General features: G+C 40.1%; 1 protein-coding gene across 5 annotated transcripts in view; it reads right to left on the bottom strand.

The window, feature by feature from the left end:
• Window positions 1–27784, bottom strand: part of ITPR2 (inositol 1,4,5-trisphosphate receptor type 2) — a 271778-nt gene that overhangs the window by 131261 nt on the left and 112733 nt on the right. For all 5 annotated transcript variants that reach the window (XM_082310914.1, XM_082310915.1, XM_082310916.1 and 2 more), the window contains 10 exons: window positions 27349–27514; window positions 25175–25348; window positions 19882–19971; window positions 19603–19728; window positions 18271–18393; window positions 16520–16720; window positions 11992–12243; window positions 10271–10396; window positions 5081–5209; window positions 4360–4480 (listed from right to left, as the gene is read on the bottom strand). In XM_082310914.1, coding sequence (XP_082167040.1) covers window positions 4360–4480; window positions 5081–5209; window positions 10271–10396; window positions 11992–12243; window positions 16520–16720; window positions 18271–18393; window positions 19603–19728; window positions 19882–19971; window positions 25175–25348; window positions 27349–27514 — 1508 coding nt within the window. The remainder of the gene's footprint in view (window positions 1–4359; window positions 4481–5080; window positions 5210–10270; window positions 10397–11991; window positions 12244–16519; window positions 16721–18270; window positions 18394–19602; window positions 19729–19881; window positions 19972–25174; window positions 25349–27348; window positions 27515–27784) is intronic.

The following is a 27784-nucleotide window of genomic DNA, read 5'->3' as shown; positions in this document are numbered from 1 at the left end:
ACACGTGGGGCTCCCGTAGTCTCTTCTTGTAATACAGTTCTCCTTCTCCCCAGCCACCACAGTAGTACTTCCTCTGTACCTGTTTCAGTTTTGAACTTATGAAATAGCAATTTACAGGACTCGCCTCCAATTTTGTAGGATGGAAACAAGGATTCTCCTTTTGCTTCTCCTGCACAGCATCCTAGAGTATAATCTGATAATGACTAATGTAATTTGGCTTGCTAACAGATTTTTTTTTTAAAGGGTCTGCCAAGAGGAATAGTCTAACAAAATGCAGGTTGCTATCTGCCACTGTTTACTCATCTGGGAAATTCCAATTATTTCATTATTGGTGGTAACAGGACAGCCATACACATACTACACCCTTGGGACATGCAGACAGTATCAGAGGGAAGATGCAATTTGTAAAAACATAAGAGAGAAAGCTAGTGGATACCACAGAGACAAGAGTGTAATACAACTAGATTCGCCCTTGTAACAAAACTGATGCTTGGGGGTGAAGATATAAGAATCACCACTTAATTAAGAAGCAAAGACAGTTCTTTGCATGGGTCCTGAAAGACTGGTCAGGCCTGGGAGAAAGACCTGCTACAATACAATTTAAGACATACAATCCAGATCTTCAGTTGTGAGGACAGAAGACATTCCCCAATTTTACCATATAGAAAGACAGTAGATGTTTAAAATGCAAACTTTGAGACTGGCCTCCACCCTTCTCAATCTTGCAAAGATTATAAGATGTAGGAACTGGAAGTCCTTTGATAATGAATTCATTTGAAATAAATTAAACTGTTAGGCCTCTTAGTTCCTCTGTTTTCACAAAGATCAGGGGACCTTTTAAAAATTTTTCATTAGTAGCTATTTCACCAGTGAGATGGAAGCTGTTCTGATCATTCATGTTTTGGACTATATTTTCAAGCAAAAGGTCAGTCCTATGTAAAAATAGAGAAAAAGCAGAAGTGGTATATGTATAATGTGTTAATTCTCATTACTGTGATAATCTGCTTCAGAAATCCATATGAACAAGACACATTAATACACATACATTATTTCGTAAGTGTTTCATGCCAGGTAGCCAAGTGTTTACTTGCAAGCCTCTATGCTTCTTGCTGAACTGGAGGCAGACAACTGCCTGGAGACAAAGCAGCAAGTGAAGCCTGAAAAGCTTATGAAGTTTCTCCCTAGTGGTCAAGTGGAGTTGAAGTACCAGGGTTATAAGAAATTAGCTTCTGCAACATATCCTTTTGTTGACCTGGAAGATAATGCACATTCTTACAGTGCTCATAAGATGACAGATGTAATGATCTTAAGCTCTTGAGGCAACACTTACATCCACCTGCCAGCAACAAACTAGTAAGCACTGAGCAGAATGTATGGTGCTTAAACTTTCTCTGAAATGGGTCTTTTAAAAGTGCATTATTATATGGATCTTTGATATCTTGGGAAATCTGTGTATGATCTTTCTTACTCCTGAGATTCATTTCTAAATCCAGGGCTATGACACAAAAAAAAAAAAAAAAAAAAAAAATCATGTTTGTTCTTTCAACTCTACACTACATTTATTTTCTATCAAAAGTCTTTGGTCCCTGCTGTAAATCTGTCCAATACTCTATCTCTCTGATATAGGCAAAATCTTTCCAGAGGTTTTCTTTTTAAACCCTGCTGTGAAACATGAAGGCCCTAACATTAAAAGCTGTCAGACTCTCAAGTCAAAAAAAAAAAAAAAAAAAAGGCAGAAGAGCGCTCACAGACGCCTAGCCAAAATCCAAACCTAGTCCACATACACAGCCAGCAAAAGAGCCAAAAAAAGGCTGCCCTGTTTGTATTATGGAAGAAACCTCTGCCTTCTCAAAAAGAAGCACCATTTTGTGCCACCCGATAGAGAAAGGCACCGGGCATGCTCTGGAATCACAAAAGGGCCTCGATTTTAAAAGCCTCTGGTATCCCCAGCTGGGGCAGTTTTTCCAAAGCTTTCAGCAGCATAGAGCAGGCCTACTCAATTAGCCCAGGCAAGGCACATTCGGCACCATGCCTAAAAATACTGAGTATCACCAGTGGTTGAAATCTCTTGCTAGCCAGCCAAACTTTTGCAGAGGGGCATTTGTTAAAAACTCTGCTTCCACTTCTTCTCCGGCTAACTTGCTCTTTGGGGAAATCCCCCTCACCTGTTCTGTTACACTCCCGTTCTGCACCTTCAAAATAAAACACCAAATAAAAATGTGTAGCAATTTGCTAACAACACAATTCAATTTTACCATGCTTGATATTGATATTAGTGATGAATCCTTAAACAGTTACTATGATATAGACAAGGGAATCAGCAATGTGCATGCCAACGCGTACTTTCCAGGGGCAGCTCTGCAGCTGCCAGGCCCGTGGCACCCCCGGGTGATGCCCAGCCTCCCTGCCCTGCTGCCACTGCAGGTGGCATGAAGGTCCCGGAGGAGGACACGGGGTGATGCCCTTTACCAGCAGCTCAGCTCCACTCTGCCACACCCAGGGCATGGCTGGGGTCCCATGGGTGGGAGAGCCAGAGTAGCAAGAAGGGTGGACCTGTAGGACCGTGCAAGAGCATACTTATAAAAAACCAACTGTAAACCATCTCCATAAAACAGAAAAAGGAATGAAACAAAAGAGAAGGCTACTGCAGAGCTAGAAATTAAATTCACCAAATAGGGAACTAAGTCACTTATCTGAAGAAAACTCCAGACATCAGCCATGCCTCGCATTCGGGCTTTCCCCTTGGCTCCCCCAGGAACAAGAGGCACAGAGAAGACTGCCTACTGAAGACCGCCAGCCCTTTCACATGCTGGTGCACCTGGCTGAGAAGCTGGATCTATCAGCCCCATTAAGGTGACCCACGCTTCCCCTGTCAGGCTGCTGTGGGGACGAGTTCAGCTTGGCTGTCTCGGCACTATGCTCAACTGTCTCCAGATACCCTCATCTCAGTGAGATACCAGAGACCTCTCTGAGCTAGAATTTGATTTTAGGTGTAGCTCTACAGAAATGAAGACGCTGAGCTGTCTAGAATCACACACAGGGCACGCTCGGCCTCAAAAATACTCTCACCTGCCCTACTTCTTCCCCCTTTCCCCAGACTCCCAAAGAAGTGATTTACTGATGACTCTTTCCAGAACTCCCAGAGAAGAGCAGGGACGTAAGTGTTAAACACACAAAGAAGGATTTCTAGGGCTAGAGCTTTATTTGAGACTATTGTAGCTGCAGCATAAAGGAAATAAAACATCTTCAGCTTCCAAAGTTCTCTTGCCAGATGGATCCATAATTAAATTATTTGCACAACAAATAAAACAATTGAAGGTTGCTAAGTCTTTAGGTAACTGCTTATTCTCATTCACACAAAAAGTTAATGAGATGTTTTGGCTAAAATGTTAAATGATACTCCTGTAAAACTATTCCAAAATCTAAATTTAGAGTCAATTGTTACAATGCCACAGATGCTGCAGATGGTTAAGGGACCCTCTCATGTTGTTTTACCATTATTTATTAAAACTTTTTAAAAATTGCATCAACAACAGAATTTAGCCAGTTTCTATATATCTCTGCCTCTACTCAGTTTTCATTCACTGTTATTCTACAAGTAATCAGAATGGCTTTTAGAAACTATATTGAATAAATAGAAGACTTTAAAATTGTGTCCGCAGAAATTTAACTTAAGAATGAACTTTTGCCAGTCTTAGCTACGTACTGGTGAAGAATCTTTTTTATTTTAGGATAAGAAGTTTTAAGCCTACCACTTTAACATGGTATTTGAATTTATTTGAAAGCATGTCACTTATTAGCTGCCCTGAGGACTAAATTTGATGTCGGTGCCAGTGCAAGACAATATTGCCCTGACAAGGCTGACTGTGTAACAGCAGTAAATGAGTGGGCCTGATGGCGAGGAGTAAGCAGAGAAGCTATGGAGTGGCACAATTGTGGTTTCCACGCCCAGCTCCCTGACGGGACAAAACCTGAACAATCCCAGGACGGTGACTGACAATAACGAATGCATCTCCCAGGAGCTAAGGGGGAAAATGATGGGTGTTCTCCGATGCACAATTGCTACGCATCACTGCTTACAATGGCTTGTGCAAATGTAGCCCAGCACAACTAGAAATGCCAAGGTCACTCAGCAAACATCTCTCTGACCTACAGGGTTCACCTAACAACCCTCTTCAATGGCACAGATCTGAATGGGTCATAAAAGGAGGAAGAATTTAGCCTCAGAAAGTGGCATTTCTGAAATCACCACTGTCACGCTTTCAGGATGGTAGAGTCACATTAAAAACTGTTCAGTCTCAAGTTAAGTCTGACCTTAAAACGCAGAGAACAATAATGAAAGTAAAACCTGGCACCTACCCACTTCAGCCAAAGTCTTGATACATGACTCCACTGAGGCCTTCTGCGTTGGGTTCGGCCAGGTACAGTTGTAAATTCTAAAAGCAGACTGCAGCAGCTGAATAAAAACAGGCTGGTGTGTCTGAAAGCAAAAAGATAAACATGGAAATTTACTCTTTAGAATCTCCTCACAAGTGCCCTACGGTTCGACACAATGTAAACCATGTGCAAGGGGTTTTCTGCTTGCAGACTCAAGTTACAACTCCATTAAATTCTCTTTGCTCTTCAGGACTGGAGGGAACAGAAATCAATGCTGTGCCCCTAAAAAGGCCAAATCATGCAATTTTTCCTCAGATCACCACCGATATCAAGCAAACACAGTACAGAGCAGGACAGAGGAGTCTACCCAGTTCTCAGGTATGTGTCCCTTTTGTCATAGGGCACAGCATTTTTCTCATAGAAATACAAAGATAGACCGTTATTCTGCAAGGATACCCCCTCCAATGAATTCACAAGAGCCAGGAGTAAATCTGGCCATATTGAGCTGTCTACTGGTTGAGAGCTGTAAGTGGTAGAAATTAAGAGTAAGTGTTTTAAAGAGGAATTAAGCTGCTAGCCAGTGGCATGAGAGGCGACAGAGAAATTAAAGGCAGATGTAAAGATCCAGCATTCCTATCTGGGTAGCAGAAGGTATCTCATTAACAGTCTGAATAACATATTTGTCTGTGTCTCTTTTCCTTACCTGGAGGCTGGTGCTGTTATCTGAAAATGGCGAATTGAAGAAGCCACTCACAATGTTCATGACGGGCTCAGTGACATATTTCTCCAGAGATGTGTCTGCATGTTTACGATCTGTGGTTGTGTTACAAACCTACAGCAATGAAGGAGGAAACAATGAGATTTAGTTCTTTCAAATAAACAAGCTTTACTATTTTGTATTTGTTACAACACATGTAATATTTCTTCTTAATATGAAACCAGATCATTTTTATATAAAATCTATCAGAGAGAACGATCTTAGAGTTCAAGCTGTATTTGTGATAGCTTATCTTTCTTCTTGGAGGTCCACGTTGTCTTTTGAATACCTTTCTCTTCTGAACTAGCTCTTTCTGGTTGGCTGTCCATTCTTTCCCACACTGTGAAAAAAGATCCGCCTAAATCAGCACATTGCATGCCACTGACACGTTTAGACAGATTCAAGAAGAAAATGGGCCTTTCCTCCCATTGTGGGGCTGGTTGGAAGAGGCTTTAGAGACAGATGAGACATAAACACCTTAGGTTAAAAAGATTTTACGTAACATTTAACTTCTCTCTACAATCAATCACCACAAATGGGTGGCGAAGGTGAAGCTCATTTGCAGGAAAAAATGTTAAAAAAAGAGGGAAAGAAAGAAAATAGCATAGTCAATACCAACAGCCTTTAGGATCATAAACTGTAAGACAGGCGGCATTACTTAGGAAAGCCACATGGGGAAAATAGGAAAGACAAGCTAAAAACAATGAAAGAAGAGAATGGATGGTACTGGGACAACTCTGGAGCACAGAAGGATGATTAAATGGTGGGAAGATGTGGGAAGATTTGTACAAAAGATTCCTGAAGACACCCTTTGGTACAACACTAAAAGTTTGCTGCTGCATAAAGATGTCATGCTTAAAGAAAGCAAAAAATTACTGACGTGGATCACATCCTTCAGTATTTCTTTACTTCTTTTCAAAATTTGTGAACATCTCTAGAGAGTCATGTTGACTTTGCGTATGTCAGTGTGAACAGTACTGAAAGGAGCCTACAGAGAGCCAAACGGTGAGAAAGGCAAGACTGGACAAATAAGTACAGACTATACTTACACTACCTCTTCAAAAGCCTTTAAATAAGCAGTTCTAGTCATGTTTAACAAGAAATGAAAGCCAAAGCTGTTCTCTCTTTCACCTATGCAAGCCACAGAGTACTGTAATGTTCTAGGGAATCTATGTGAGAACAGAATTTATTCAGTTTATAGCCTTCACATTACTATCTGAGCATTTAACACACAAACATGAACCTGTGTGGTATGTACTTACCATTACATCGCTTTATGGATGGGGAACTGAGTCCAGAGAAGCTGACTGATTGCTTAAGGTTACAGAGAAAAGTTGGTGACAAAAGCAGAAAGATAACCCACAGCACCCGAACCTCACACAGGGCAAACGTGCTCCCTAACTGCACAGTGCCACTGGCACACTTGGACACCACAAGACAGCAATTTCACCAGGAACGTTTTGAGGAAGGTTACTGATGCGACATCCAAAAGCACCCACGTTCAGAGGAAGACACAGCTCACAGGAACACAAAAGCATTTTGAGTATAACACACAAGCATTGTCATATGGTAGGCAGAGGAATAACCAAAGATAACTTGAGACCTACAGAAATGAGGCATCTTGAGGAGCTTTGCCTGTCTGCTTTTCTAAAATGTGTCAGATAAACAAGTCATGCCCCCACGTAGTGCATTTTTTATCACCCCAGGAAAGGAAAGATTCTGGCCAGAGAAGCAACAGTGGCTAAACTGAAATAGCAAACCCTTCAGCACTTCACTTTTGGGAAAAGTATGACACCACCATTATCACCCCGAGTCCTCATGGAGGTAACAAAGATTCAGTTAATAATCCAATTTTTTTCTTTAAAAAAAAAATCATAGAACTAAAAACCTCTTGAAGTTCTGCTTTTAATTAATCTGCATGCCAATTTTGGCTGGAACCAGTAGCTCTGAGGCTTAGCACTCATGATCCCAATGGGAAGACAGGGAGCTGTGCAGTGCTAGCATGGTGAATTCAGAAACTGCCAAAACTAAATTCCTAAACGCTTTTAAGCTTTCCCCTTCACTTGTCTAAAAAGCAGAGCCATATGTGGGGATGCCACTCTGCTCCAACACCAGTCTGAAAAATTCTCAGCACAGAAGGAATTCGGAAATCCTCTCATTTGTTCTTATCCCTCTGCCCTTTGGGGACTGAAAAATGTTTCCCCGTGGAAGAAAAAACCTGAAATGCATGAAATGGAGATGAAGATTGAGAAAGCAGTGTTTAAAAACCCCTTAAGAGGCTTTGGGACCGAAACTCACATGAATAATACTTCAAAAATCCTGCAGAGAAAGCCAGGATGACTTTACAGCTGTCAGATCCTGGCTCTTTCTTTAATCCTGCTCAGACTACAGCTGCTGACTTACAGGCTGGGCCACACGCAGGAAAGGGAAGCCTTTCCTTCAGCAGCACCCACTTTCCTTAGTGCAACGCTTTAAGTCATACACGGGAGAAAGTAGGTTGGCAGAAACTGTAGAAAGAGGGTGTCTTTGAAAGCGCGACTGCTTTTGGCAAACTGAATTTATACATGAATCCGCCTCATGCCTATTTTGCAATGTATCACGTTGTTGAAAGAGAATGACAGTTGGGGACTAAATATTTCCTTCCTGGATCCAGAAACAGATAAAAAAAATTGGTTACTCTTTTTTTTTTTTTTTTTTTAAATAAAAAAGGAAAGAATCCAACCTGAGGATAACACTCTCCATCTTTCACCTTAGTGCTCTCTAATAACAGACTGAGACTCAAAGCTCGCAAACTCACCCATTGACAGGCATTTGTAGCAGCTAAAAGAAAAGCGTTTCCCCTTCCCCCACGCAAAAGCATCCCTTTTAGCTCACTGGAACAGAGAGGATCAAAGGGCTCTTTTTCTAAATGCTTTGAAAGCTATTGTAACATCTTTCATGAGGCTGACAGCATTCTAACTGTCCTGATAGCTACATAACGCTGATGTATTTATAACACACGGGCTCTGCCTGGGCCCCAGAAAACCAAAGCTGAACAAATACACTCAATAACCTGGAAGATACGGCTACCCACAGAGACCTGGCTGAAGAGCAGGGCAGGCCAGAGCGCTTCTGACATGCTCTTGTAGCCGCTAACCAGGCCATTAAAAGGACTAATTAGGGACCTGCCCTGAGGGCTTTGCAGGAGAGCAAAATAAACCTGCATTTTGCCATCCAGTGCCAGCAGCACATACACGCACACAAAATACAGCATTAATAACACACTCACTCTTCACCTCTGAAGACCTGGAGTCTAATTTCTTTTATGAGAAGGGTATGTGAAAACAAGCTCAGTGGTCGCTAGCATCAGGACAACTCCACATCATTTGGCACGGTGCAGTTTGTCTCCAGGCTCACGATGGGAACTCTGGACAGAGTCCTCTTTCTACATCTCTGCTTCTAGTCCAAGGGCAAAGAAAATTGGTCACGTTCAAGGGCTAGGGAGGGTCGGCTGATTGGAGGGTCAGGGCCAGGACACGTCAGGAAAGGGCAACCCAGAAAGGGAATTAAACAGGAGAAAATACTTCTTAGGGTAAAACCAGCAAGGTTAAAAATCAGAATCTCCCTCCAAGAAGGTTTCTTATCTTAATTTTCAAACATGCTTGGTTTGTCCAGGAGGGCTTTCACTGTAGAATACGACCACAGAGACAAGACAAATAGCAGGGAAAGAGGGTTTGTAGAGATCTCATTACTGCTGAAAATAGCTACCACCAAAAAAACAGAGCACAAACATCCCTGTCTTAACATGTTCCCAGGTAAAAAAAGAAGAAAAAAATGAACCATAAGTTCTCTGTTTCACAGAGAAATTAACAGGTCCCAGTGCCTATCATATAGCACAAGTCTTTGCACTCATTCTTCTTTTGGCCATAATTCATGGTATTTTCTCCCAATAGATTTCAAATAAATTATTTTGTGGCACACTTACTTTGCGGTAAATATCTGCTGCAGGACTGAATTGAGATTCTTTTACCTTTTTTTCCTCTAATTTCAACAAAATGAAGAACACAAGGAGTGAGAACTTACAGATTATAAAATGTAATGGACCATGGACTGGGAAAAGAGAGGCATGCACAACAACATGCTCTGTAACATCTCCAAAATACTGCCCAGCATCAAGGATCAAATACAGTCTACCAGCCACCAAAATCCTGTGGTTCTGCTTCTCAAGCAGAAAGAGCAACTCCATTAGTTGGTATTAATATTAGGCTCTTAGAAGAAGCATTACCTGCTAGAAAAGAATATGTAAGGTAAGCTGTAATCATTATGTCACACAGGCTTCCAGTCATGGCTCTACTATTGTATTTTACCATTCCGGAAGTCATAAGATTTGCCTCGTTTTCTGCCTCCAAAATACCAAGGAATGGAAGCTTAATTCAACTTCTGACTTGAAACATAATTCACCAAGTAATGATACCATGAAGCTCACTAGGGTCCACAGGAATTGAATGCCTACAGTACTAACTGTGCCCCATAACCTTGCAGCCTATAGTTTATATATGAATTAGTGTTCTGAAAGACCATAGCTCCACACCTGCCTTTCGCATCAGTGGTGAGAATGTAATGACAGTAGAATAAAAGACAAGAACAGGCCAAAGTGAGATTAAAGGAGGAACATGAGCCAAAGAACTTCTTGATCCCTGATCCTCACGGTACTAACAGAGTAAAGCAAGAAGATTACAGATGTGGGGTTTTTTTTTCAGTCACCACCATAATGACATGTAACACACGCTCCCAGAAGACGTACACAGACTCTCAAAGCTGTACATGCATCCAATTTATTTTTCTGGAAGAAAAGAGAAAGGAACATGGGTTCCAAGATGCCTTTTAGAAAGAGAAGACTGCAGACCTAATTAGCAGGTTAAATGATGCTAAGTAACATAGAAACGACCATTTGTTTAAAAAAAAAACAAAAAAAAAAACCCCAAAAAACAAAACAAAAAAACCCAAACAAAAACCAACACCAAACCCACACCTATTCTATTGTCAACTTTGAAAATAAAGAACAAGTTAATAAAAGAAGTTCACAAAAAAAAGTTATTGCCAGTTCAGTTGCCACCCATGACTATACTGTAATATTTAACATCTCATGAAGCTTACCCTTGCCATATCAACAAGGAAGTTCTCAAATAACTTCCAAATATGGTTACTGGCATAGATTTCTTTCATTTCCACTTCAGTGTCCACATAACAGTGGTTAACAAAATTAACATAGGCTATTTTCACCTGCAGGAACAGCAAAAACACAAACAATATGAAATGAAACATTAACATGATGTTTTCTATCTGCAAAAATAGTGAACAATAAAGATGATCCTTCAAGTACTAACAAACATTAATAACAATAATAATGCATATGTTCAGTTCTGAAGATTTAAGAAGCACGGCAACAAATTGATTGATGTACTTACTGAAAGATCACACGAAGAAAAATGGAAAGGTTTTGCAAACAGTCTAATGATAAAACTCCCAGAAAACAAACCAATAATAAAGTTGATATTTAAATTATATTAAGACTACAAGGGCCTGGCTCCAAAGCCAGGAGCTGTCAAAACGCAGGACACCCCTGCATTTGCCGCTTGACTGCTGTGGGTTGATGCCTTGTGACAGGCTTGCCAAATATCAAAAAAAAAATCTTTAGCAGAGCTGGGACTGCAATCCCTATATTCCCACAATCTTAAGGCAGCGTTTGCATTTGGGGTGGGTGTAACTCGGATCTAAACGGAAGAGAAAGGTTGTGCAGTGCTGAGGCTGCAGTCACAGCAGCAAAGGGCTTAACAGGAGGACTGCAGTCTCCCTCCTCTCCTGCATTACAAGTCTGCATGTGCCCATCATAAAAATGGATATCCAGTGCCTGAAATGTATAGATTAAATATAAACATATGCAGATACACTGAAAATTTCTTGTCACGGTCAAAGGAGAGGAGATAGTTCCATATGTTTAATGCAGTCAGGAGAAAACTCATGTCAGACTTCTAGGTTTCGTTTGTTTGGGCTTTTTTTAATTAGCATCTGTTGAAATAGATGCTAGGAGGAACTTTGAAGCAAAACAAACATTTTTCTTTTTAAGAAAAGAATCACTTGATCACAAGGTGACTTTTTCACGGCATGGAGGGAGCCTTTACTCCTGCAGGTCCCAGTTCTGTTGATATGAGCCACATTTTTCTACTAGATAGCCTGCAGAAACCCATCTGACCAATAACACGGGGCCAGAGCAAGCTCCTTGCAAAGACTATGAAAAGATTTCTTCTGATCACATCAGGTTTGGTGCAAACAAACATTCCCCTTCTGATCAGCGTGAGGTATCACAGCCCTACTGAAGCATGCATGACCGGTAGTAGCTGCAGAATTGGGCCTCGATATGCAGCAAATAAAAACATTTGCTGGACTGCAACTGAATTTAATAAAATGAGACTTCACCCAAAACTCCCCCTGACTTCAGCATGGCCAGAATGTTACCCATCATTTCCAACAAATTCAGGCAGTGGCAAAACGTTGGCTTGACAAACCACTCAGCTGAGTCTTCGCAGCTACAGCCAGAAGTTATCAGAGCATTAAACTCTGATAGTGGCTGGACAAACCCAGGAAAACAAAACAAGGTGTCTGCCCCAAAAAGCTGACAATCAAAGCAGAAGGGACAAGGAATTTTCTGCTTAAGAACATACTGGTTATCCTTTCTTACGTATTCACCTTAACAAACAACACCTGTTTCCAGCCTGTTTTCCGTGCAAATATTCAACTTGTCAGTATATTATACACAACAAAACATTTTCTGAGTTTCTAAAAATGATAAGTCTGCTTCCTCACTCAGTGAATCTTACCTCAGGTATGCAGTCATCATGGGTCACTACTCTCACTATATCATCCAGTGGCAGGAGTGAATTGCACTTGATCTCTGTGTATACATTCTTTCCTTCTGTACAAGCCGCTAGCAATTCCACTAGAGTGATGTGATATGCTAAGGGTCCGCTCTCGTCTGCTCGATCTCGCTCTGAACACATCATTTGGAGTAGGACTGGAAACGATGCTCTGTCGTTGTAGAATATCAACACATCTTCACCACCATTTATCAGCTGAAAAAGATATCACAAAGTTTTAAGCACCATGCACTGCAGTCATTTTGGACTCAATGATCTTAAAGGTCTCTTCCAACCTAAATGGTTCTATGATTTTTTTAAATTTCTTATTTTGTTCTGCCTTTAAGTATGCAAAGACTGTCTAGCTAAAAAAAAAAAAAAACCAAAAAAAACCCCAAAAATTAGTCTGATGTGGCTTACTAAATGCACGTGTTAAAACAATATCCAAGGCAAACTTCTGCTCTTATCTACATAAGTGCAAATCTGGAATAACTCACCAAGGAGTGAGCTAATGAAAGGTGAATTTGAAGTTTAATTTCTATGTAGCTCTGTGTTTACCTAAGACAGTATGCCATCCTTATTATTCCTATCATCTCAATGTTTGTTTGAAGTTAATTAATTACCCTCACCTCCTATTTTGAGGCCACGATGCATTATTATCTCTGTTTTATAGATAGGGACTTGAGGTGCAGAGAGATTGAATCTTCCATGCTACCTCACTCAAAAAGCCTGTGGCTCACCCAGAATTTAACCAACCTCTTCTGTGCCCTTGCTGAGCATCAGAAACAAAGGACCATTCTTCCCAACCTATACAAATTTGGCAGGTGGGTCTTGACATTGTCAGTGTCATGCCAGCACTTCCATTTAACAGAAAGTTGGTGTATGTGATAAATATTTGATTTTGCAACAAATGCATTGCTCATCTCAAGAGGATCCAGAGCGGAGGTGGATGCTGGCAGCCCCATCTCAGCAGAAAAGTTTTGCTCTAACGCTGTTTTGAACCCCCATACACTGAATATACCTACTGCCAGCACTGCTCTGTGAGCTTGAGTGGAGCTGGGACAGGGCAGTAGTCCTGTCTTCTCTCCATCACTTTCCTTTTAAGCATAATGAACCCCTAATGCAGGTGAAAATAAGCTCCCATAAACCCTTCCTAGTACAGAATACACCTTGGCAGCACAACAGCCGTACGTATTTTGTGAAAAAGTCACTTGACATATCCAAGCCTATACGTGAAAATCCTAGCTTACTGAATTCAAGGGGAGAAATAAAGGGTGGTGGAGCTGTTGAGAAATGGGAAAGCAGCAAGAGCAGGAATGAAAATTAGTCTCCCAGAATGAAAACTCAAGAAATATTTCATTACATTTTCCAGGGTCTCAACATTTCAAATTTTGAATTTAGAACTTTTCTGATCATGTTTTCCCTGTTGCTTACCTATTTTTACTTTGACAATTGGATGGAGTGAGTTGTGAATTCAGTCTTTCCTGCAATACCTATTTCTCATTTATATTTGGGTTTCTAAAACGTTTCTACTCGTGACTTTTCAAAATAGGCATCTTCTGGACAATCCACAGTACAGAAAAAAGGTTTTTAAAGAGACAAGTGCTTGGGAAAGAGGAAGGAGACAGTACAGGGAGACCCAGATACCATTAACTTCATTGCGCTCAATGGCAAAAAAAAAAAGAGGGAAAATATGAGATTTCAAAATGCTGCAAAATTGATCTAACTTTTTAATACTCGTGTCTGGAATACTATGACATTTCACATACAAAATAATAAAAAAAATCAACACGGAGCCCTCTGGGAAGGTACATGCTCTGTCACTTTCTATTAAGTTTTTCACCACATTCCCATAGTTATTTTCCACTTGTGCACATTTTGGAAAGACGACTCTTTCCGTGTTCCCCCCGAGTTACACTCTTATGTCAAACCCAGACCTAATCTGTACCAGTATTGCTTGATATTTTTATCATGTCAAGTCAAACTGACCCCTCATCCTTTCATGTACCTATCACTGATGAATGAGGAAGAAATACCAGCAGATAGTGACCTTGTGAAACATGATGCTGCATGGCATGCTTGCTACATACTGACTGTGAGGAACCACAAACCAAAGCAGACAATGTTGCATCAGCACAAGAAGAGCTAAGGGGGACGAGGTAAGCATCGTAAATGCAAGGACAGAAGACGATGTCACCCCCTTCCCCCAAGTTATCCACTTATGATTTGTGAAGGGCATCCAAACATTGATCCAAACAGAGAAAATGATGTCCCTTTAAAAGCAGAAGTATCCACTGTTAGCCAAAGTTCTCACTGAGTATCATGAGCTCAGTGATGGGGGAGGGAAAAAAAAAAAAAAAGCCAGCTGCACGTTTTTCCACTAAAGTATATTTTCAAGGAGTTAAGAACTCTGTGGAAGTATAATGAAGGTTGGTCAGTATTGGAGCAGCTGTTGACGCTGAGTGATGTATCACGCCAGAATACTGTAGATAATAGAAAACACTGCTGCCACATTGATCTGGTTCAAAAGTAAATTCTGCTTTCCCTTTTGTAATAATGTTTGCACTGATAGGCACTGTTCTTCCAGGAACCTCAAAGCATGCTTGTAATGAGAAAAAGTGCCCTAAGGAACCTTTCAGGTTGGTAAACATCATTACTAGCACTTTACAGACATGGGGACCAAGGATATGAGAAGAAGTGAATAAGCCAGACTGGGAATGTTCAACGTATTTTGTGAAAGTACTCTTTCGCAACGGTGCTCCTTCATCTGTATGCACTTTCTAAAACATTTAAATATGATCAGTTTATCCCTTACTCCCAGTAAACAGGAATAAGCTACAATATACTTCCCATGGGTAAAAGAAAACACAGGAGTAGTTGAGGCATGCTGTACACTCATACCTTATCTTGTTTTGTGGTGAATTGTTTACATGCCCCACCTGGAGGCAGAGAAAACGTTACATCACTTGTTTAAGGTCACCAAGTACCTCTCAGTTGTCTACTGCGAAACCGTCCTAACTCCATGGCAAGTTCCAACCATTTGGCTACACTGTTCCCTTTATATTGGAATGCCATTCAAATTTCACTATTAGCATCCTTTTCTAACAAATCGTAATTACTTACCTGTAATTTCCTACTTTTGTTTTTAAAAACAGATCATTATCTTACCCTCTTTCATCAAAATAGGGGTGCTCCCTCCCCGCACCAAATTCCTGCAGGACCCATGATGTAAATGTCACAACTGAGTTCATTTCGATTTTCATCATGCAGTCAGCTTGAAAATGTAATATGACAATTTATCTTTGTGCTATTATAGGTCAGTAACAAAATGTATTTAAATTGAGAAAAATCTAAAAATTGTGTTTGATGAGAAAGTAAAATCCTACAAGAAGCTGTGGTGGAAGAGGAAAAATCTAAAAGCACAAAAGCACAACAACTGTTTGAATTATGTATATCAAAGGTTTGTAATTGATATTGCATGTTAAAACACTTCAGTCAAATTGAAAAGGTTGAGGTGGATGCCATTAAAGGTTATCCATGTAAGCTGAAGCTTTATTTTCTTAATTAGAAGTTTTTCCTCTTTGTTGCTGTAGAGCAAAATTTCAGCAGGGTTTAGTTTTGTTCACACCACAACTAGGGCTTATCTCTGTTTTCTTTGTTAAGATCTCTCTTCAAAAAAAAACCCAAAAAAGTGCACTTTGTAAAGAAAAATGTTCCTTGGTCTCCGATCCTACCCGGACTCTTCACCGTATTCAACTTTACCCACTTATTAATCTCACTGAACTGTTAACATAATTACAGTTAAATGCACGAGTGTCTGCAAGTTGAAGACTTCATTTATCATGCACACTATATATCAAATCCTAATTGCAGAGAAGTCAATTAGGTATTTTCCTAGTAACTTTATTGGCATAAAGATTTGTCTACAAACCACTCTGTGGAATTTACCGGGTCAGACTCTGAATCTAGCTAAAGCTAGAGTAGCTCTACTGACTCTCACAGAAATGCTCTGGAACAAAAGAAACAAAAGCAGAAACTAGTACCTAAAATTGTTACATGGTTACATGCTAAAAAAATGGTCTACAACACTATTTAGACAAACCCACAGAGGTAAGAGCCTCTTATGTGGCAAAACCATGCCGCAATATGGCAAGTTTGGTGCATAAATGGGATTCTAACTTACAGTACAGGAAAATGAAGGTTTATGTAACTCTGCGATTTCCATGCTACATCATCTACAAATAGACATCTCTGTATCACCATGCTAACACTCATGTTTTCTTTCTAGTAGTTATACAGATGGCCTTACAAAATTAGATTAAACTCCCCAAAATGTCTCCTAAAATATTCATTATTTGTGATACCATTTAAAATTCTAAAGCAATGACGCCATTATATCCCATTGGTATCAAGACCAGAAAAAGCAACCTCAAAATACTAGCATGTTAAAAAGACATCACACGAGTGATTAACATATGAACCCTTCCCTTACCTCTGTCATTACCATGTCCTGGCATTTTTTCACATATTTGCCATCTGCTTTCACAATGGTTTGCAGGAACCGCAGGTACTCCACGTGACGGCCATGGGTCTCAATGCAGTGTACAAAGTGCTGCACCACTCTTTCACTAATTTCATTACACAGAAGGTAATTATTCATGAAGATGTGCCGCATGGTTTCAGCTTCCAGGAGCTAAACAGATTAAAATCAAAACAGCCTTATAAGAAGAGCAGATTTGTTTTGAGATTGAAAGATTCACAGAACTCTCGACTAGAAAAAGGCACATTGGTAAAGGGAAACTGGAAAAGTCCAATGTGCACCAGCCCAGTGATTAAGCAGTGACCTTAGGGCCTAGCTTTCATTTATGATGGGATTTCTCCACACTTTCCTATGAGTACAAAATGGTCCTAAAGTGGGCATAAACAAATCTGTGCCCATGTGGAAGGTGAAGACACACCCATACACACACTACGCTGCTAGAGCACTCTATAGGGACTTTGGTATACAAGACAACTGAGACCACACTCATCCCACTCACCATCAAACTTTGCATTGAGGCAATCAAATATGATGAGCTACCCCTGGCTCCCTCTGTGCTTGACAGAGGCAGGCATTTCCAGCAGGCAAATCATTGCACGTGCAGTCTGATCACTCTCTGAGGGAACATCTCTTTCCATGTTAACTACAGAGGGAGCCTAAGGCTGTGTTTCTATCGGTGAGCAGCACAGTAGCAAGACAGGGATGCTGCTGAGGATCCTGCATTCAGACTTCATGCATTCTGGGAGCTTTTGCTTCAAACATCCTCTAGTTTGGTCCCTTGGACTAAAGGCTCATGAGAGTCAGGTGTGCTCCTAGAGTATACCTTTCTGTTTAGTGTCATCTGAAAGGAATCCACACCAAGTTTGCTCCACAATGTGAACAAAAGCACAATAACTGGGATGATCAGAAGATCAGCTTCAAAAGAACAGAAATGCAAGTGCAAACAGGCTCCATAGTTGGCACCTGAGTTAAGTGTCAGTGTTGGAGAGGATGGAGTCCAGGCGCTAGTCCCCACTGTGGTCAGCTCAGTGCCTTTCACTAACTTCACAAAAAAAGCATAAATAAAAAAATAACAGAACAAATGCTTCCTAATGTACACAGGCCAGGGGTCTACAATCCTAATACACTCTTTCTAATAAAAGCACATTTTGCTCAGTAGATCTGCCACTGAGCAAGGTGTCATTCTATATGACTATATCTGTAAACACACACATACATATATACACTTAATTTTTAATTAAAAAGAGGGACCGTGACAAAGAGGTTTATTGCAAACACAATGATTTAATAAAAGATCAAATTTTAGATTATCTGAATCAAATGGAAGCATCACCAACAAAAACGTATGGGTCTGATTTTGCTATCACACAAGCTTCATGAGAGCACAGTCACAGCATCTTCTACCCTGACTTATAGTCCATCTGTGAGTGAGTTAGGATGAATAAGATCAGAGTCAAGCTAAACATGATGTAATGATGTGACCCATGTTCATAGATACTTCCAGTAAACCACACAGGTAATATTGTTTTCCACTTTTAAAACCGCAACATTAAAAACAATGACATAAAGAGAGAAAAGACAGGAGAGAGAAGAGAAGACAGAGAGGGCACAATTTAGTTAAATTATTTATTTAGCACTGTCATTTTTCAATGAGTCCAAATTTACTTCCGATTATAATATTCTCCTTAAAATGAAATACTTACCCCCGGAGTCAAGAACAAGTTGAGATTTTTGTGGAGGAGAACTTGATTCTGAGGATTTCCTCGACAGAAATTCTGAAGGAAAGTGTGGGCTAGATTCATAACTTCATTCATCTTTTCATCGCTCTGCAGAAGACAAGACAAACTAATCAGCTGGGAGTACCTAAACACACTTGTTAAAACTGCACAACATGAATTCAGCTAGGAACAAAGCAATTCTCCTGAGCCTTTCATAGGGCAGGAATTATCCCTCTGGCAAAAGCAACTGATCCAGTTTTCTTCAGAGTCTGTTAGTGGCTACACCTTACTCTGAATCGACTTGACCATATGGAGTCACAAAGGTACGGGCACAAACTCAAAGTAAGATTTCCTCATGCATGGCTATAATTCCCTAGTTAAAAAAAGTGCTAAGTGGCTTGATTTTCAAAAAAAGCTCTCAAGCCTGCATTGATTTTAAGCTTCTGAAAAGCTTTGGCCTTTATATAGCTACATATAGAAACAGATGTATGTGTGCATGTGTGTGTACACCTACACGCATATATATGTTCATACACATACTCCCACACAAATATATGTCTAGTTTCATCCCCATTTCATATTCCTCTCATATAGTATCCTAACCATGATTTGATGAACCACCTATACAGACAAGCACTATTTTACTGAAGACAGCTGAACCCAGTGTCTATATCATAACATTAGTGTGTAACACTCAGGAAAACATAGCCCAGAAGAGGTTTTATCTCCTCTCAGTGCTTCCTATAAGATCTAGAAAGATGCGCTCTGTAAAAGGCTATCTAGATCATTTGTATGCTCAATGCCACTAAATCAGTACAAAATCACATTATCTTCTGAAAAACTTGCAAGTGCAACTAGGTTAGAGGCTTCCACCACAGAAACGAAGAAATTGTTTCAGACTTGATCCTTGAAAGCTTTTTGTCCAACTTATGTATCTACGATAGCACTCACATCAGTACCCAACAGTGGAATTTAGATACCCTGCCAGGAGCTCCATTAAATCAATACTTCTTACTCTGCAGTGACTGCAGATCTAAGGTTTGCCTATTTCAGGAATGGGATGATAGTGCAGTGATATCCAGGTACCTGAGGCAGTAAATGTTAAGTTCTTAATAACACCTGTTCTATGCAGGCAGCCATATTTAAACTTAGGCCCAACCCATTATTCTTAAGCTAGAAAATGGCATCATCATTTCATGTTTGTACCATAGTTGACTGAATTCAGTTAAAAAAAATATTCACATTGATTCTTGGGCCTTTTGAGGCCTTTCACTTTATTGAGTTCATGTCCTTTACGACTAAAATTATGAGAATAACCTTTTCATAGGGTATCTGCAGAAGGTCCAAGACTACCAAGTGGGCGCCCATATTTTTCAGCAATCGCTGCTGTTGATTCCGACATTTTTTATTCTGAACACAAAGTTTGCTGAGTCGAATCAAAATCTATAAATAAACAAACAAATAAATAAGCGTTCAAGCAAGCAAAGAACCAGTCATGTCACACAAAACCAAACAAAAATACATTCTTTCAAAATAATTACTAAATCTACTTATCAAACAAGTATGTCAAGCAAGTTTCTTAGCAGATATACCAACCTCTTTAACAATATTGTAGTTATTGCTTTTGTTGCTGTCTATCTGGGGTTTTTTGGTCCCATCCTGTATTGGACTCAAAATATTTGACTCCTGTAACAAAGAACACACAAGTGGAGATGTATTGCAATTTCCTCAACATGAACTAATTATATTTAGTAACAGCAAGTGAGGAAGTATTACAGCAGCTCATAGGGAACAGATATAACACAGATAATAAAAGTACTCGTTTATTCTTTATCCACCGGTCCAGTGCGTGAAAAGATTGACATTCAAGTCCTTCCTTTGTTTCAAATTTCCAACATGATTTGAGGCAATTACTCTATGCCTTCGTGCTTCTGATCCTCCTAAAAAAGAGTATGTCCCCATCACAGACTAAACATCCCAAGGAATTTAGCTACTATGAGAATAAGGACCATAAGTGTATTTCAATAGCCACCATTTGTTCCAAAAATCTCTAATACAGCTGGAAAGATTACAAAGTCTGTGTGTGTGAACATTAAAAAGTCTGGAGAAAGAGCTTAAGACGACCTCCGTAGTTGAGATAAGTAGGGTGGAGTTCTCAGCAGCGCAGGAACAAGTAGCATGTGGAAATTAGAAATGTTCCTCCCGTGAAGAGGACAATTCTGTCCTTATGTCTGGATGACACAGGAAAGGATTTAAAAACAAATGAGAACCTTAAGTTAAACTGCAGCATCCAGTCATGACGCTGTATGCTCTGGGCCTTGGCTTTTAGAAAGCCCCAGCTGGGTATGATAAATAAGAAAAATCAAGTCAGCAAGTAACTGCCAACACCCACGTACCTTTCCATGCATATCTCAATCAAAACACAGAAGAACATCTACACAAACACTGCCACTTAGAATACTGGCAGTGGTTTTTCTTTTTTTTCTGCTGCCAGATATGGTAAACTTTTCTTAACTGGAAACACAAAGAACTGAAAGATTGGACTTTGGATACTGAAATTATTAAGCATGTAGAAAAACTGTAGCAGATCTCGAGATTGCCTCACAGTATAACCACAAGGATGTAAACCAGTGTAATAGCATGAAAAAGAACCAAACAGGTGCGCTTCCGAGCTTCACTGTGTCCTCAAACTTCCTACTGTTTTAGAGAAGAGAATTATGCTAAAACACACACGTGCATGCCAGTCTGAATGTTTATACTCCTTGAAACCTCCCCCTGAGCTTTCTTAGCTGATGGTGAAGATGAGGAGTTCTGTAAATCCCATCTGGTCTTAATTTCCAGTGGGGCAAGAACAGCTGCACCACTTGGCCATGGAAGCTGTTTATTAAAGTGTCAGCACTGCTGTTCAGCGTGGTCATGTTGATCTATGCAAGAACAGTGGATTTTTATTTGTTTAGGTTTGTTAGTATGCATGCTGCCTTCTCTCTAGCTGTTTGAATCAATACTTTGGAAGGTATTTCAGGCTCTTTGCTATAATTAACCACCCTCCTCTGCTCTGGGACTGTGGGTTAACCAAGATTAATTTACCTGTTACTTTTATCAGCATTCTTCCTCAATCAAAGTAGTTTTATAATCCACGTGAACTATATGTCTTATCTGGAAGTGCTGATCAGCATTAAACTGCTGAATCTATCCCTACTCTTAACAAAATAAAAACCTGTTTATTGAACCCATAAGAGTATGCCTGGGATGTAGTTATCAAGAGATAATCACACCACTGGGATACCAGAGACACTGAGTTGCATATCTTGCCTCGTTACGTCCCATGACAGACATTCTCTGTCACATTTTTCCATAGGGTACAGGGAGTCATAGCGATCACACTGAGAAAGGTTCTCGTCTGAGTACCCCACTACCAGGAGATGGTGTTTTCTGAAATAGACTACTTCCTCTATTCATAAAATTCCCGGGATATCACTAGGCATCAGTCTTAGGATCCTTTCTTTCTAGCCCCCAAATGGAGGCCCAGATTCCAGCATTCAGTCCGAGCAGTTCCCCGCTGCTGAAATAGTCTCCCGCATCTCGGCAGGACAGCTATGCAAGGCGCTAGTCAGTGTCACGCTGGCACGGTTTGGCCCTCCACAGGCTGTATTTACACACCAGGGGAAGGAGGGGCACCCTCAGAAGTTTCAGTTTACAATCTCAACCTATGTATGATATTTCAGGAGATGTCCATTTAAACATTCCCAGAACCAAAGCAAACTGCCACAGACCAGAAAAGGAGGAGAGCAAGGGAACACCAGGCGCTTAAGGGTGCTGAAAGTTTATACCACTTGAAACCTCGCTGAACTTTCTTAGTGGATGGCGAAGATGAGAAGCTCTACAAATGCCACTGCCACTGTACTCCAGCTTCACCTGAGAGTCCTTTCGCTGAGACTGTCTATTTCTCCTCCTCAAATCTGTGTTTCTGGTGCTACACCACCAATGCATCCCCCAGTGAAAGGACAAGACAGACCACACTTTCCATAGTCCACGGTATCTATACAGAGTCAGAACACCCTTCCTAGAAATAACCAAGTAAACAGGCTTTATCTGCTTTTCCCTTCTCAAGCAAGGCTCAGTTATTGAGATCAATTTCAGCATTCCTCCCTAACCCTATGCGGTGTCTAATTCATGTCTGACCTAACTCCAAGCACTCTTTCCTACAGTTCTCATCTCCAGTTTATCAAGATGATCCTGCATGGATGTAGGATTTGCTGTTTTTCCTGTGAAGAACTCTGGATACTTTACTTAGAAGAACATGGCCTTTTTTCTACAAATCCCATTTCTGGAGTCATATGACTGCAAAAAAAAAAAAAAAAAAAGTAAGTCTCTAGCCCCACCAGGTTATGATAGAAAGGTGGAAACAATTACCCAAAAAGACTCAGAAGCCCAAGGGCAAAAAAATATATTTGATTTTTTAAAACTCTTATGACAATCTTGCAATGTGCTTCAGTGAGGACAGAAACTTGGGCTTAACATAAGACTGTTCTGGAATGTAACTTAAGCCCTTGTGCTCACTATAATGTTGTTTGGGAAAAATTAAGCACAGGCAAATGAAGCGTATTCCCCAGAGGTTCATCCAGCTCAGTACTGAATACCCAGCATCCATTCCAAGAAAGCATGGGATCTCACAGGGATGTTCGTCTGCTTGAAGCTAGCCACCTGCTTCACACATTGTAAATTATGACCAGCACCTCACCTCTTATGTCCGACTTAAGATCTCAAAGAGAGTATTTTGCCAGGTAAAAACGCTTCCCGGCTGTTAAAGAATAATTTAACAGCAGAAAAAACAATGGACAAGATTCTGAGCTATTGTAACCTGGCGCAGCTCTCACGGAATTACCACCAGATGATCTAACCAGTTGTGCAGATTACATATTACTGTTCTGATACAATACTCTCTCAGTTATGCCAGAGATAATATTGTGCATCTACTGAAGCACTGATAATCCATATAGACCATACATACAGACCCACGGATGCCTCATGGGAAAAAAATCCTGAAAATATCCCATTTAGAGATGCTTCTATTTCAAGCACATTGTTTTGTCCCCTCTTCCTGCAGTTTCTTTGCTATCAGGGCTATCCATAGGAATAAAAAGGATCTTATTAAACTTTTTAAAAGTATTATACTCTCTCAGTTATGCCAGAGATAATATTGTGCATCTACTGAAGCACTGATAATCCATATAGACCATACATACAGACCCACGGATGCCTCATGGGAAAAAAATCCTGAAAATATCCCATTTAGAGATGCTTCTATTTCAAGCACATTGTTTTGTCCCCTCTTCCTGCAGTTTCTTTGCTATCAGGGCTATCCATAGGAATAAAAAGGATCTTATTAAACTTTTTAAAAGTATTATACTCTCTCAGTTATGCCAGAGATAATATTGTGCATCTACTGAAGCACTGATAATCCATATAGACCATACATACAGACCCACGGATGCCTCATGGGAAAAAAATCCTGAAAATATCCCATTTAGAGATGCTTCTATTTCAAGCACATTGTTTTGTCCCCTCTTCCTGCAGTTTCTTTGCTATCAGGGCTATCCATAGGAATAAAAAGGATCTTATTAAACTTTTTAAAAGTATTATACCTAAAAAACATTGTAAATATCCTGCTACAATTCTGTATCCTCTTTCCCCATTAGCTTTTCCTTTCATTAAATACATAAAGGAACATTTTCTTTCCTACTAGAGCTATGCTTGAGGAAAGTAAGAAATCCCACATACTTAAGCTCATGAAGTCCAGATGCCTCCCCCGTTCTGACACCACTAAATTCAGCTAAGTTATATCAGAGAAGGAGTAGGACCTACACTGTTCCAAGAAATTAGGATTCTCCCCTGAAGTGTTGGATTTTCCCCCCGCATGAAGGCACCTAAAATCTGCCTTCCCATCTGAAAGGCCAAGTGTACGTCATAAATATCTGCAAACATCCTGTGTCTTCTCAAGGGCTCTTACTTTTCCTCAAGGCACTGGCTTCACAATGCTGTATAATCTCCACTCAGCTTCCTACTAAACTTCCCTGGTGGCTTCCTTGCCCATTTTCTTTCCATTAGGGGACACTCTCCCACAGAAGAGAATAAGGAAAGTGCTGTCTCAGAAATCGCAGCTCTTCATCTCTCCCCACTTCCTCTGATGAAAATGAAAAAGTGGGAATAAGTATTAGTGGGAAAGCCTGCTTTATCTACTATTATGCCACAAACAGCAACCATAGCAACTCTTGCAACACCTTGCATTTTCTTAAAGACTCACACTGGAGTTTGGCGATTACACGAGGACCTCAGCTTTCACTGAAGAACAAAATTAAAAATTTAAATTAAATTAAAAAAAAAAAAAAATCAGGTCTTCATGGTTCCAGATTCAAATTCTAAAGTTTCTCGGATCATGATATATCCTGAGAGTGTGGGATGACATGAGTCAAAAAAAAAAAAAAAAAAGGTTTGTTTGCCTACAAAGTCTCAATAGTCAGGTCAGTTTGGTGAAGACTGGATTACTCATGATGTTTGAAAATATGGGTTTGATTGCGCTCCTCTCCCCTAGTTGCAGGAACAGGTACTGCCTACTTCTTCTTTCTTCCAGCAAGTCAACGCAACAGCCAACATGTGATCTCTACATTACTTCCTTGGCCACAAAGTGATGCCATACACTGTGGCTTGCTTGCTAGCTAGCCAGAATGGAAGGCAGCTCTGTGACATAAGAACACAGTCACTGAAAGCAGCCATAATACTGCACGTTCTCGCTTTGCTACTTTGATTAACCAGACCACAAATTTGCAGTTGTTCATTAAACTACCTATCAATACTGAAACAATTCTGGCAGCAAAGGCTTTAAACCCACCTCTATTGGCTCTTCTCCCCCTTTGGTTTGATTGTCGCCCACCTCTCCACTCTCATAATTGCTGTTCTTCTCAACCCACAATTCTGATTTTTCTACAGTCAGACGTAGCTGATCAAGATCAGCCTTGATTTGCTTGTAGTTATCAACATCTTGATTAGACACCAGCAACTGAACCTGGAAATACAGAAAATTGTGAAGCTATTACAGCAGTAGCACCACCACTTATGCCTGGGTAATTTGTCTGACAGTTTCCATTCTAAGCCTCTCTTTTCAGGTGCTTTATGTAACCTTCCCTATGAAATTGAAACATGGCACATGCAGGCTTTTTAGCCCCCATTCATCAAAAATCTTTAACAGAGCTGGAGACTGTAGTTGCCCAAAACAGGATAGTTTCAACATCCACAACATTCTCTCACCTTCTTCAATATACTGCGAAATATTTTCAGCACAAGCACAGATTTACAAGCTCTTGAGTTCTGTGCAGAGTTAGCTCTGATGCAATGATTATGATCCTCATGGTATTCAAAAAATACAGTTACATGGTATTCAAACAATATAGTTAGAAATAGCTTATCCCATTCAGCACAGTACTCCACAAGGGAAAAAAAAGAAAAAAAAAAAAAAATGATATGACAAGGAATCAGGACATCCGAAGAAAAGTGAGAATGGCCAGCAACTTTAGTGATCACCTACATCACCATAACCAAATATTGAAAAATAACGTATTTTCAACACTGTTAGGCCAGCTTAGAAAAACTCGTTTGAATAGAACTCATTAACTGACTTTCAGGTTCACATAATTTCCCACCATCTGAGTGGTTGCCTCTACTACGATTAATCTCACTTCTTTTTCTTTTTTTGTACTGCTCAAAATTATTTGGGTTTTTTTCACCGTTATTTGTAGTTCTTGATTTAGCATGATCTACAGATTTCCTTTGTTTGTAATGCTCTTTGCTCTCCCAAGATTATTAATGAAGATAATACATAAAAGAACTAACAACAATCTTTACAGTAAATCAATAAGCACTATTAAGAAATCACACTTATGTAAAAGATTACGGTCACATGGCAGATAAGAACACCGATAGGGTTGTTCTTTAAAAAATCACTACTTGCAGACATATTCACTATTTTGTAATATAAAGTTTTCATCACATTCTCTCTTAGCTTAGTAAAACCTTGTTATTTTACAGAATTTATGAATGCTGGTCATCCACAGACATTCATATTCCATGTTCTCTACAGTCTTTTTTGTTTACTTGTCAATTAGCCTTTTCCATCCTTTACGAAAACATGTTAAGCTACTCAACCCTTGCTTACCTGGGAATAATAGCTATTTATGCAACTAACCAGCATGGCCTAACTTCAACAATCTGGTTGGAGGCCATTATGCGACACTGCAAAAACATTAAACAAAAGCTTTCCAGGTCTTTATCATTCATCTGTTTTTAAACAAGAGAAACCTCCACATCTTACATAACGGTGAGACAACATGCTATCAAACTCCTGAAATAAGCATCAGATGGTCTCATCAACATGTGTTATATAGGGTTATGTAACAGAGATGTCTCTGTCATCCAGCCCCATGACATCAGATCTCCCCATCCTAATCCACTGACACATGGAGCCTGCACATGCACCGTTATCAAGCAGAAAGAATACAAGCTGAAAACAGGCTGGGCTCTATTACTCCCTTCCTGTTATTTGGGCATATCTGTATCATGCAGTAGAGCACAACGCAAAGACACCTGAATTAGAACTAGAAACACCACAGGAATAACAAGAGAGCTTTATAACCAGACTAAGTAGCTCTAAAGACAGGGAAGTCTTACTGCTGACACTGGTACACTGCTTGCAGAACATGAGCTGACGACTGTCTCTGAGGGGTCACTACATGTCTCGCTCTGAGATGCGTGTGTCCCAGCTGTCACCACGGACCTACGTTTTCAGTAATGAATGCAGTGCCAGAAAAAACTATTTCTGGGTGCACAACTATAATACACAAGAGCACATGTGTTCAACTCTAATGAAAAAAAAAAAAATCTCTGCTGAATTTGGACCTTTAAGGAAATAACACTGTCATGCTACGAAGAGCAAATTAGGTAAGTAAAGCAGCCTTTTGAAAGACTTTCCCTGCAGTCAGTTTCCTGGAATAAAGCTATGCCCATCCATACCTGTTTAAATGCTTGCAGAACTTCTGCTCGCTGGCTGAAGTGCTTAAATAGCAGGTGCAGAGCACCTGAGAGCAAAGGAGGGTAGTCATGCATGATGAGGTGAATGAGGACCCGTAAAAAAGTTCTGCCCCCTTCATCATCAAGCTGAACCGCATTCTTCTCCTTTCTGCAACAGAAATGGGAAAAAAGGACCAAATAAAGTAAAATAAATAAGAAAAAATAAAAGCTTTTGACATAAATATGCCTGTACGCACAATCTCCATTTGACAGAGCTCTTAAAACCAAATCAAATACACTGCAGGATGGAAACTATAAACATCACTAACATATTTTAAAAGGACTTCAATCCTACAGTTATATGCTGTTGCAGCAATCTTGTAGCAGAATGGACACTACAAAATGAAAGTAAGGATATATGAAATGTGTCAAATATTGC

The sequence above is a fragment of the Platalea leucorodia genome (genome assembly GCF_965183815.1).
Source record: "Platalea leucorodia genome assembly, chromosome: 4".
Lineage (NCBI taxonomy): Eukaryota > Metazoa > Chordata > Aves > Pelecaniformes > Threskiornithidae > Platalea > Platalea leucorodia.
This window is presented reverse-complemented; position numbering and strand designations above follow the sequence as displayed.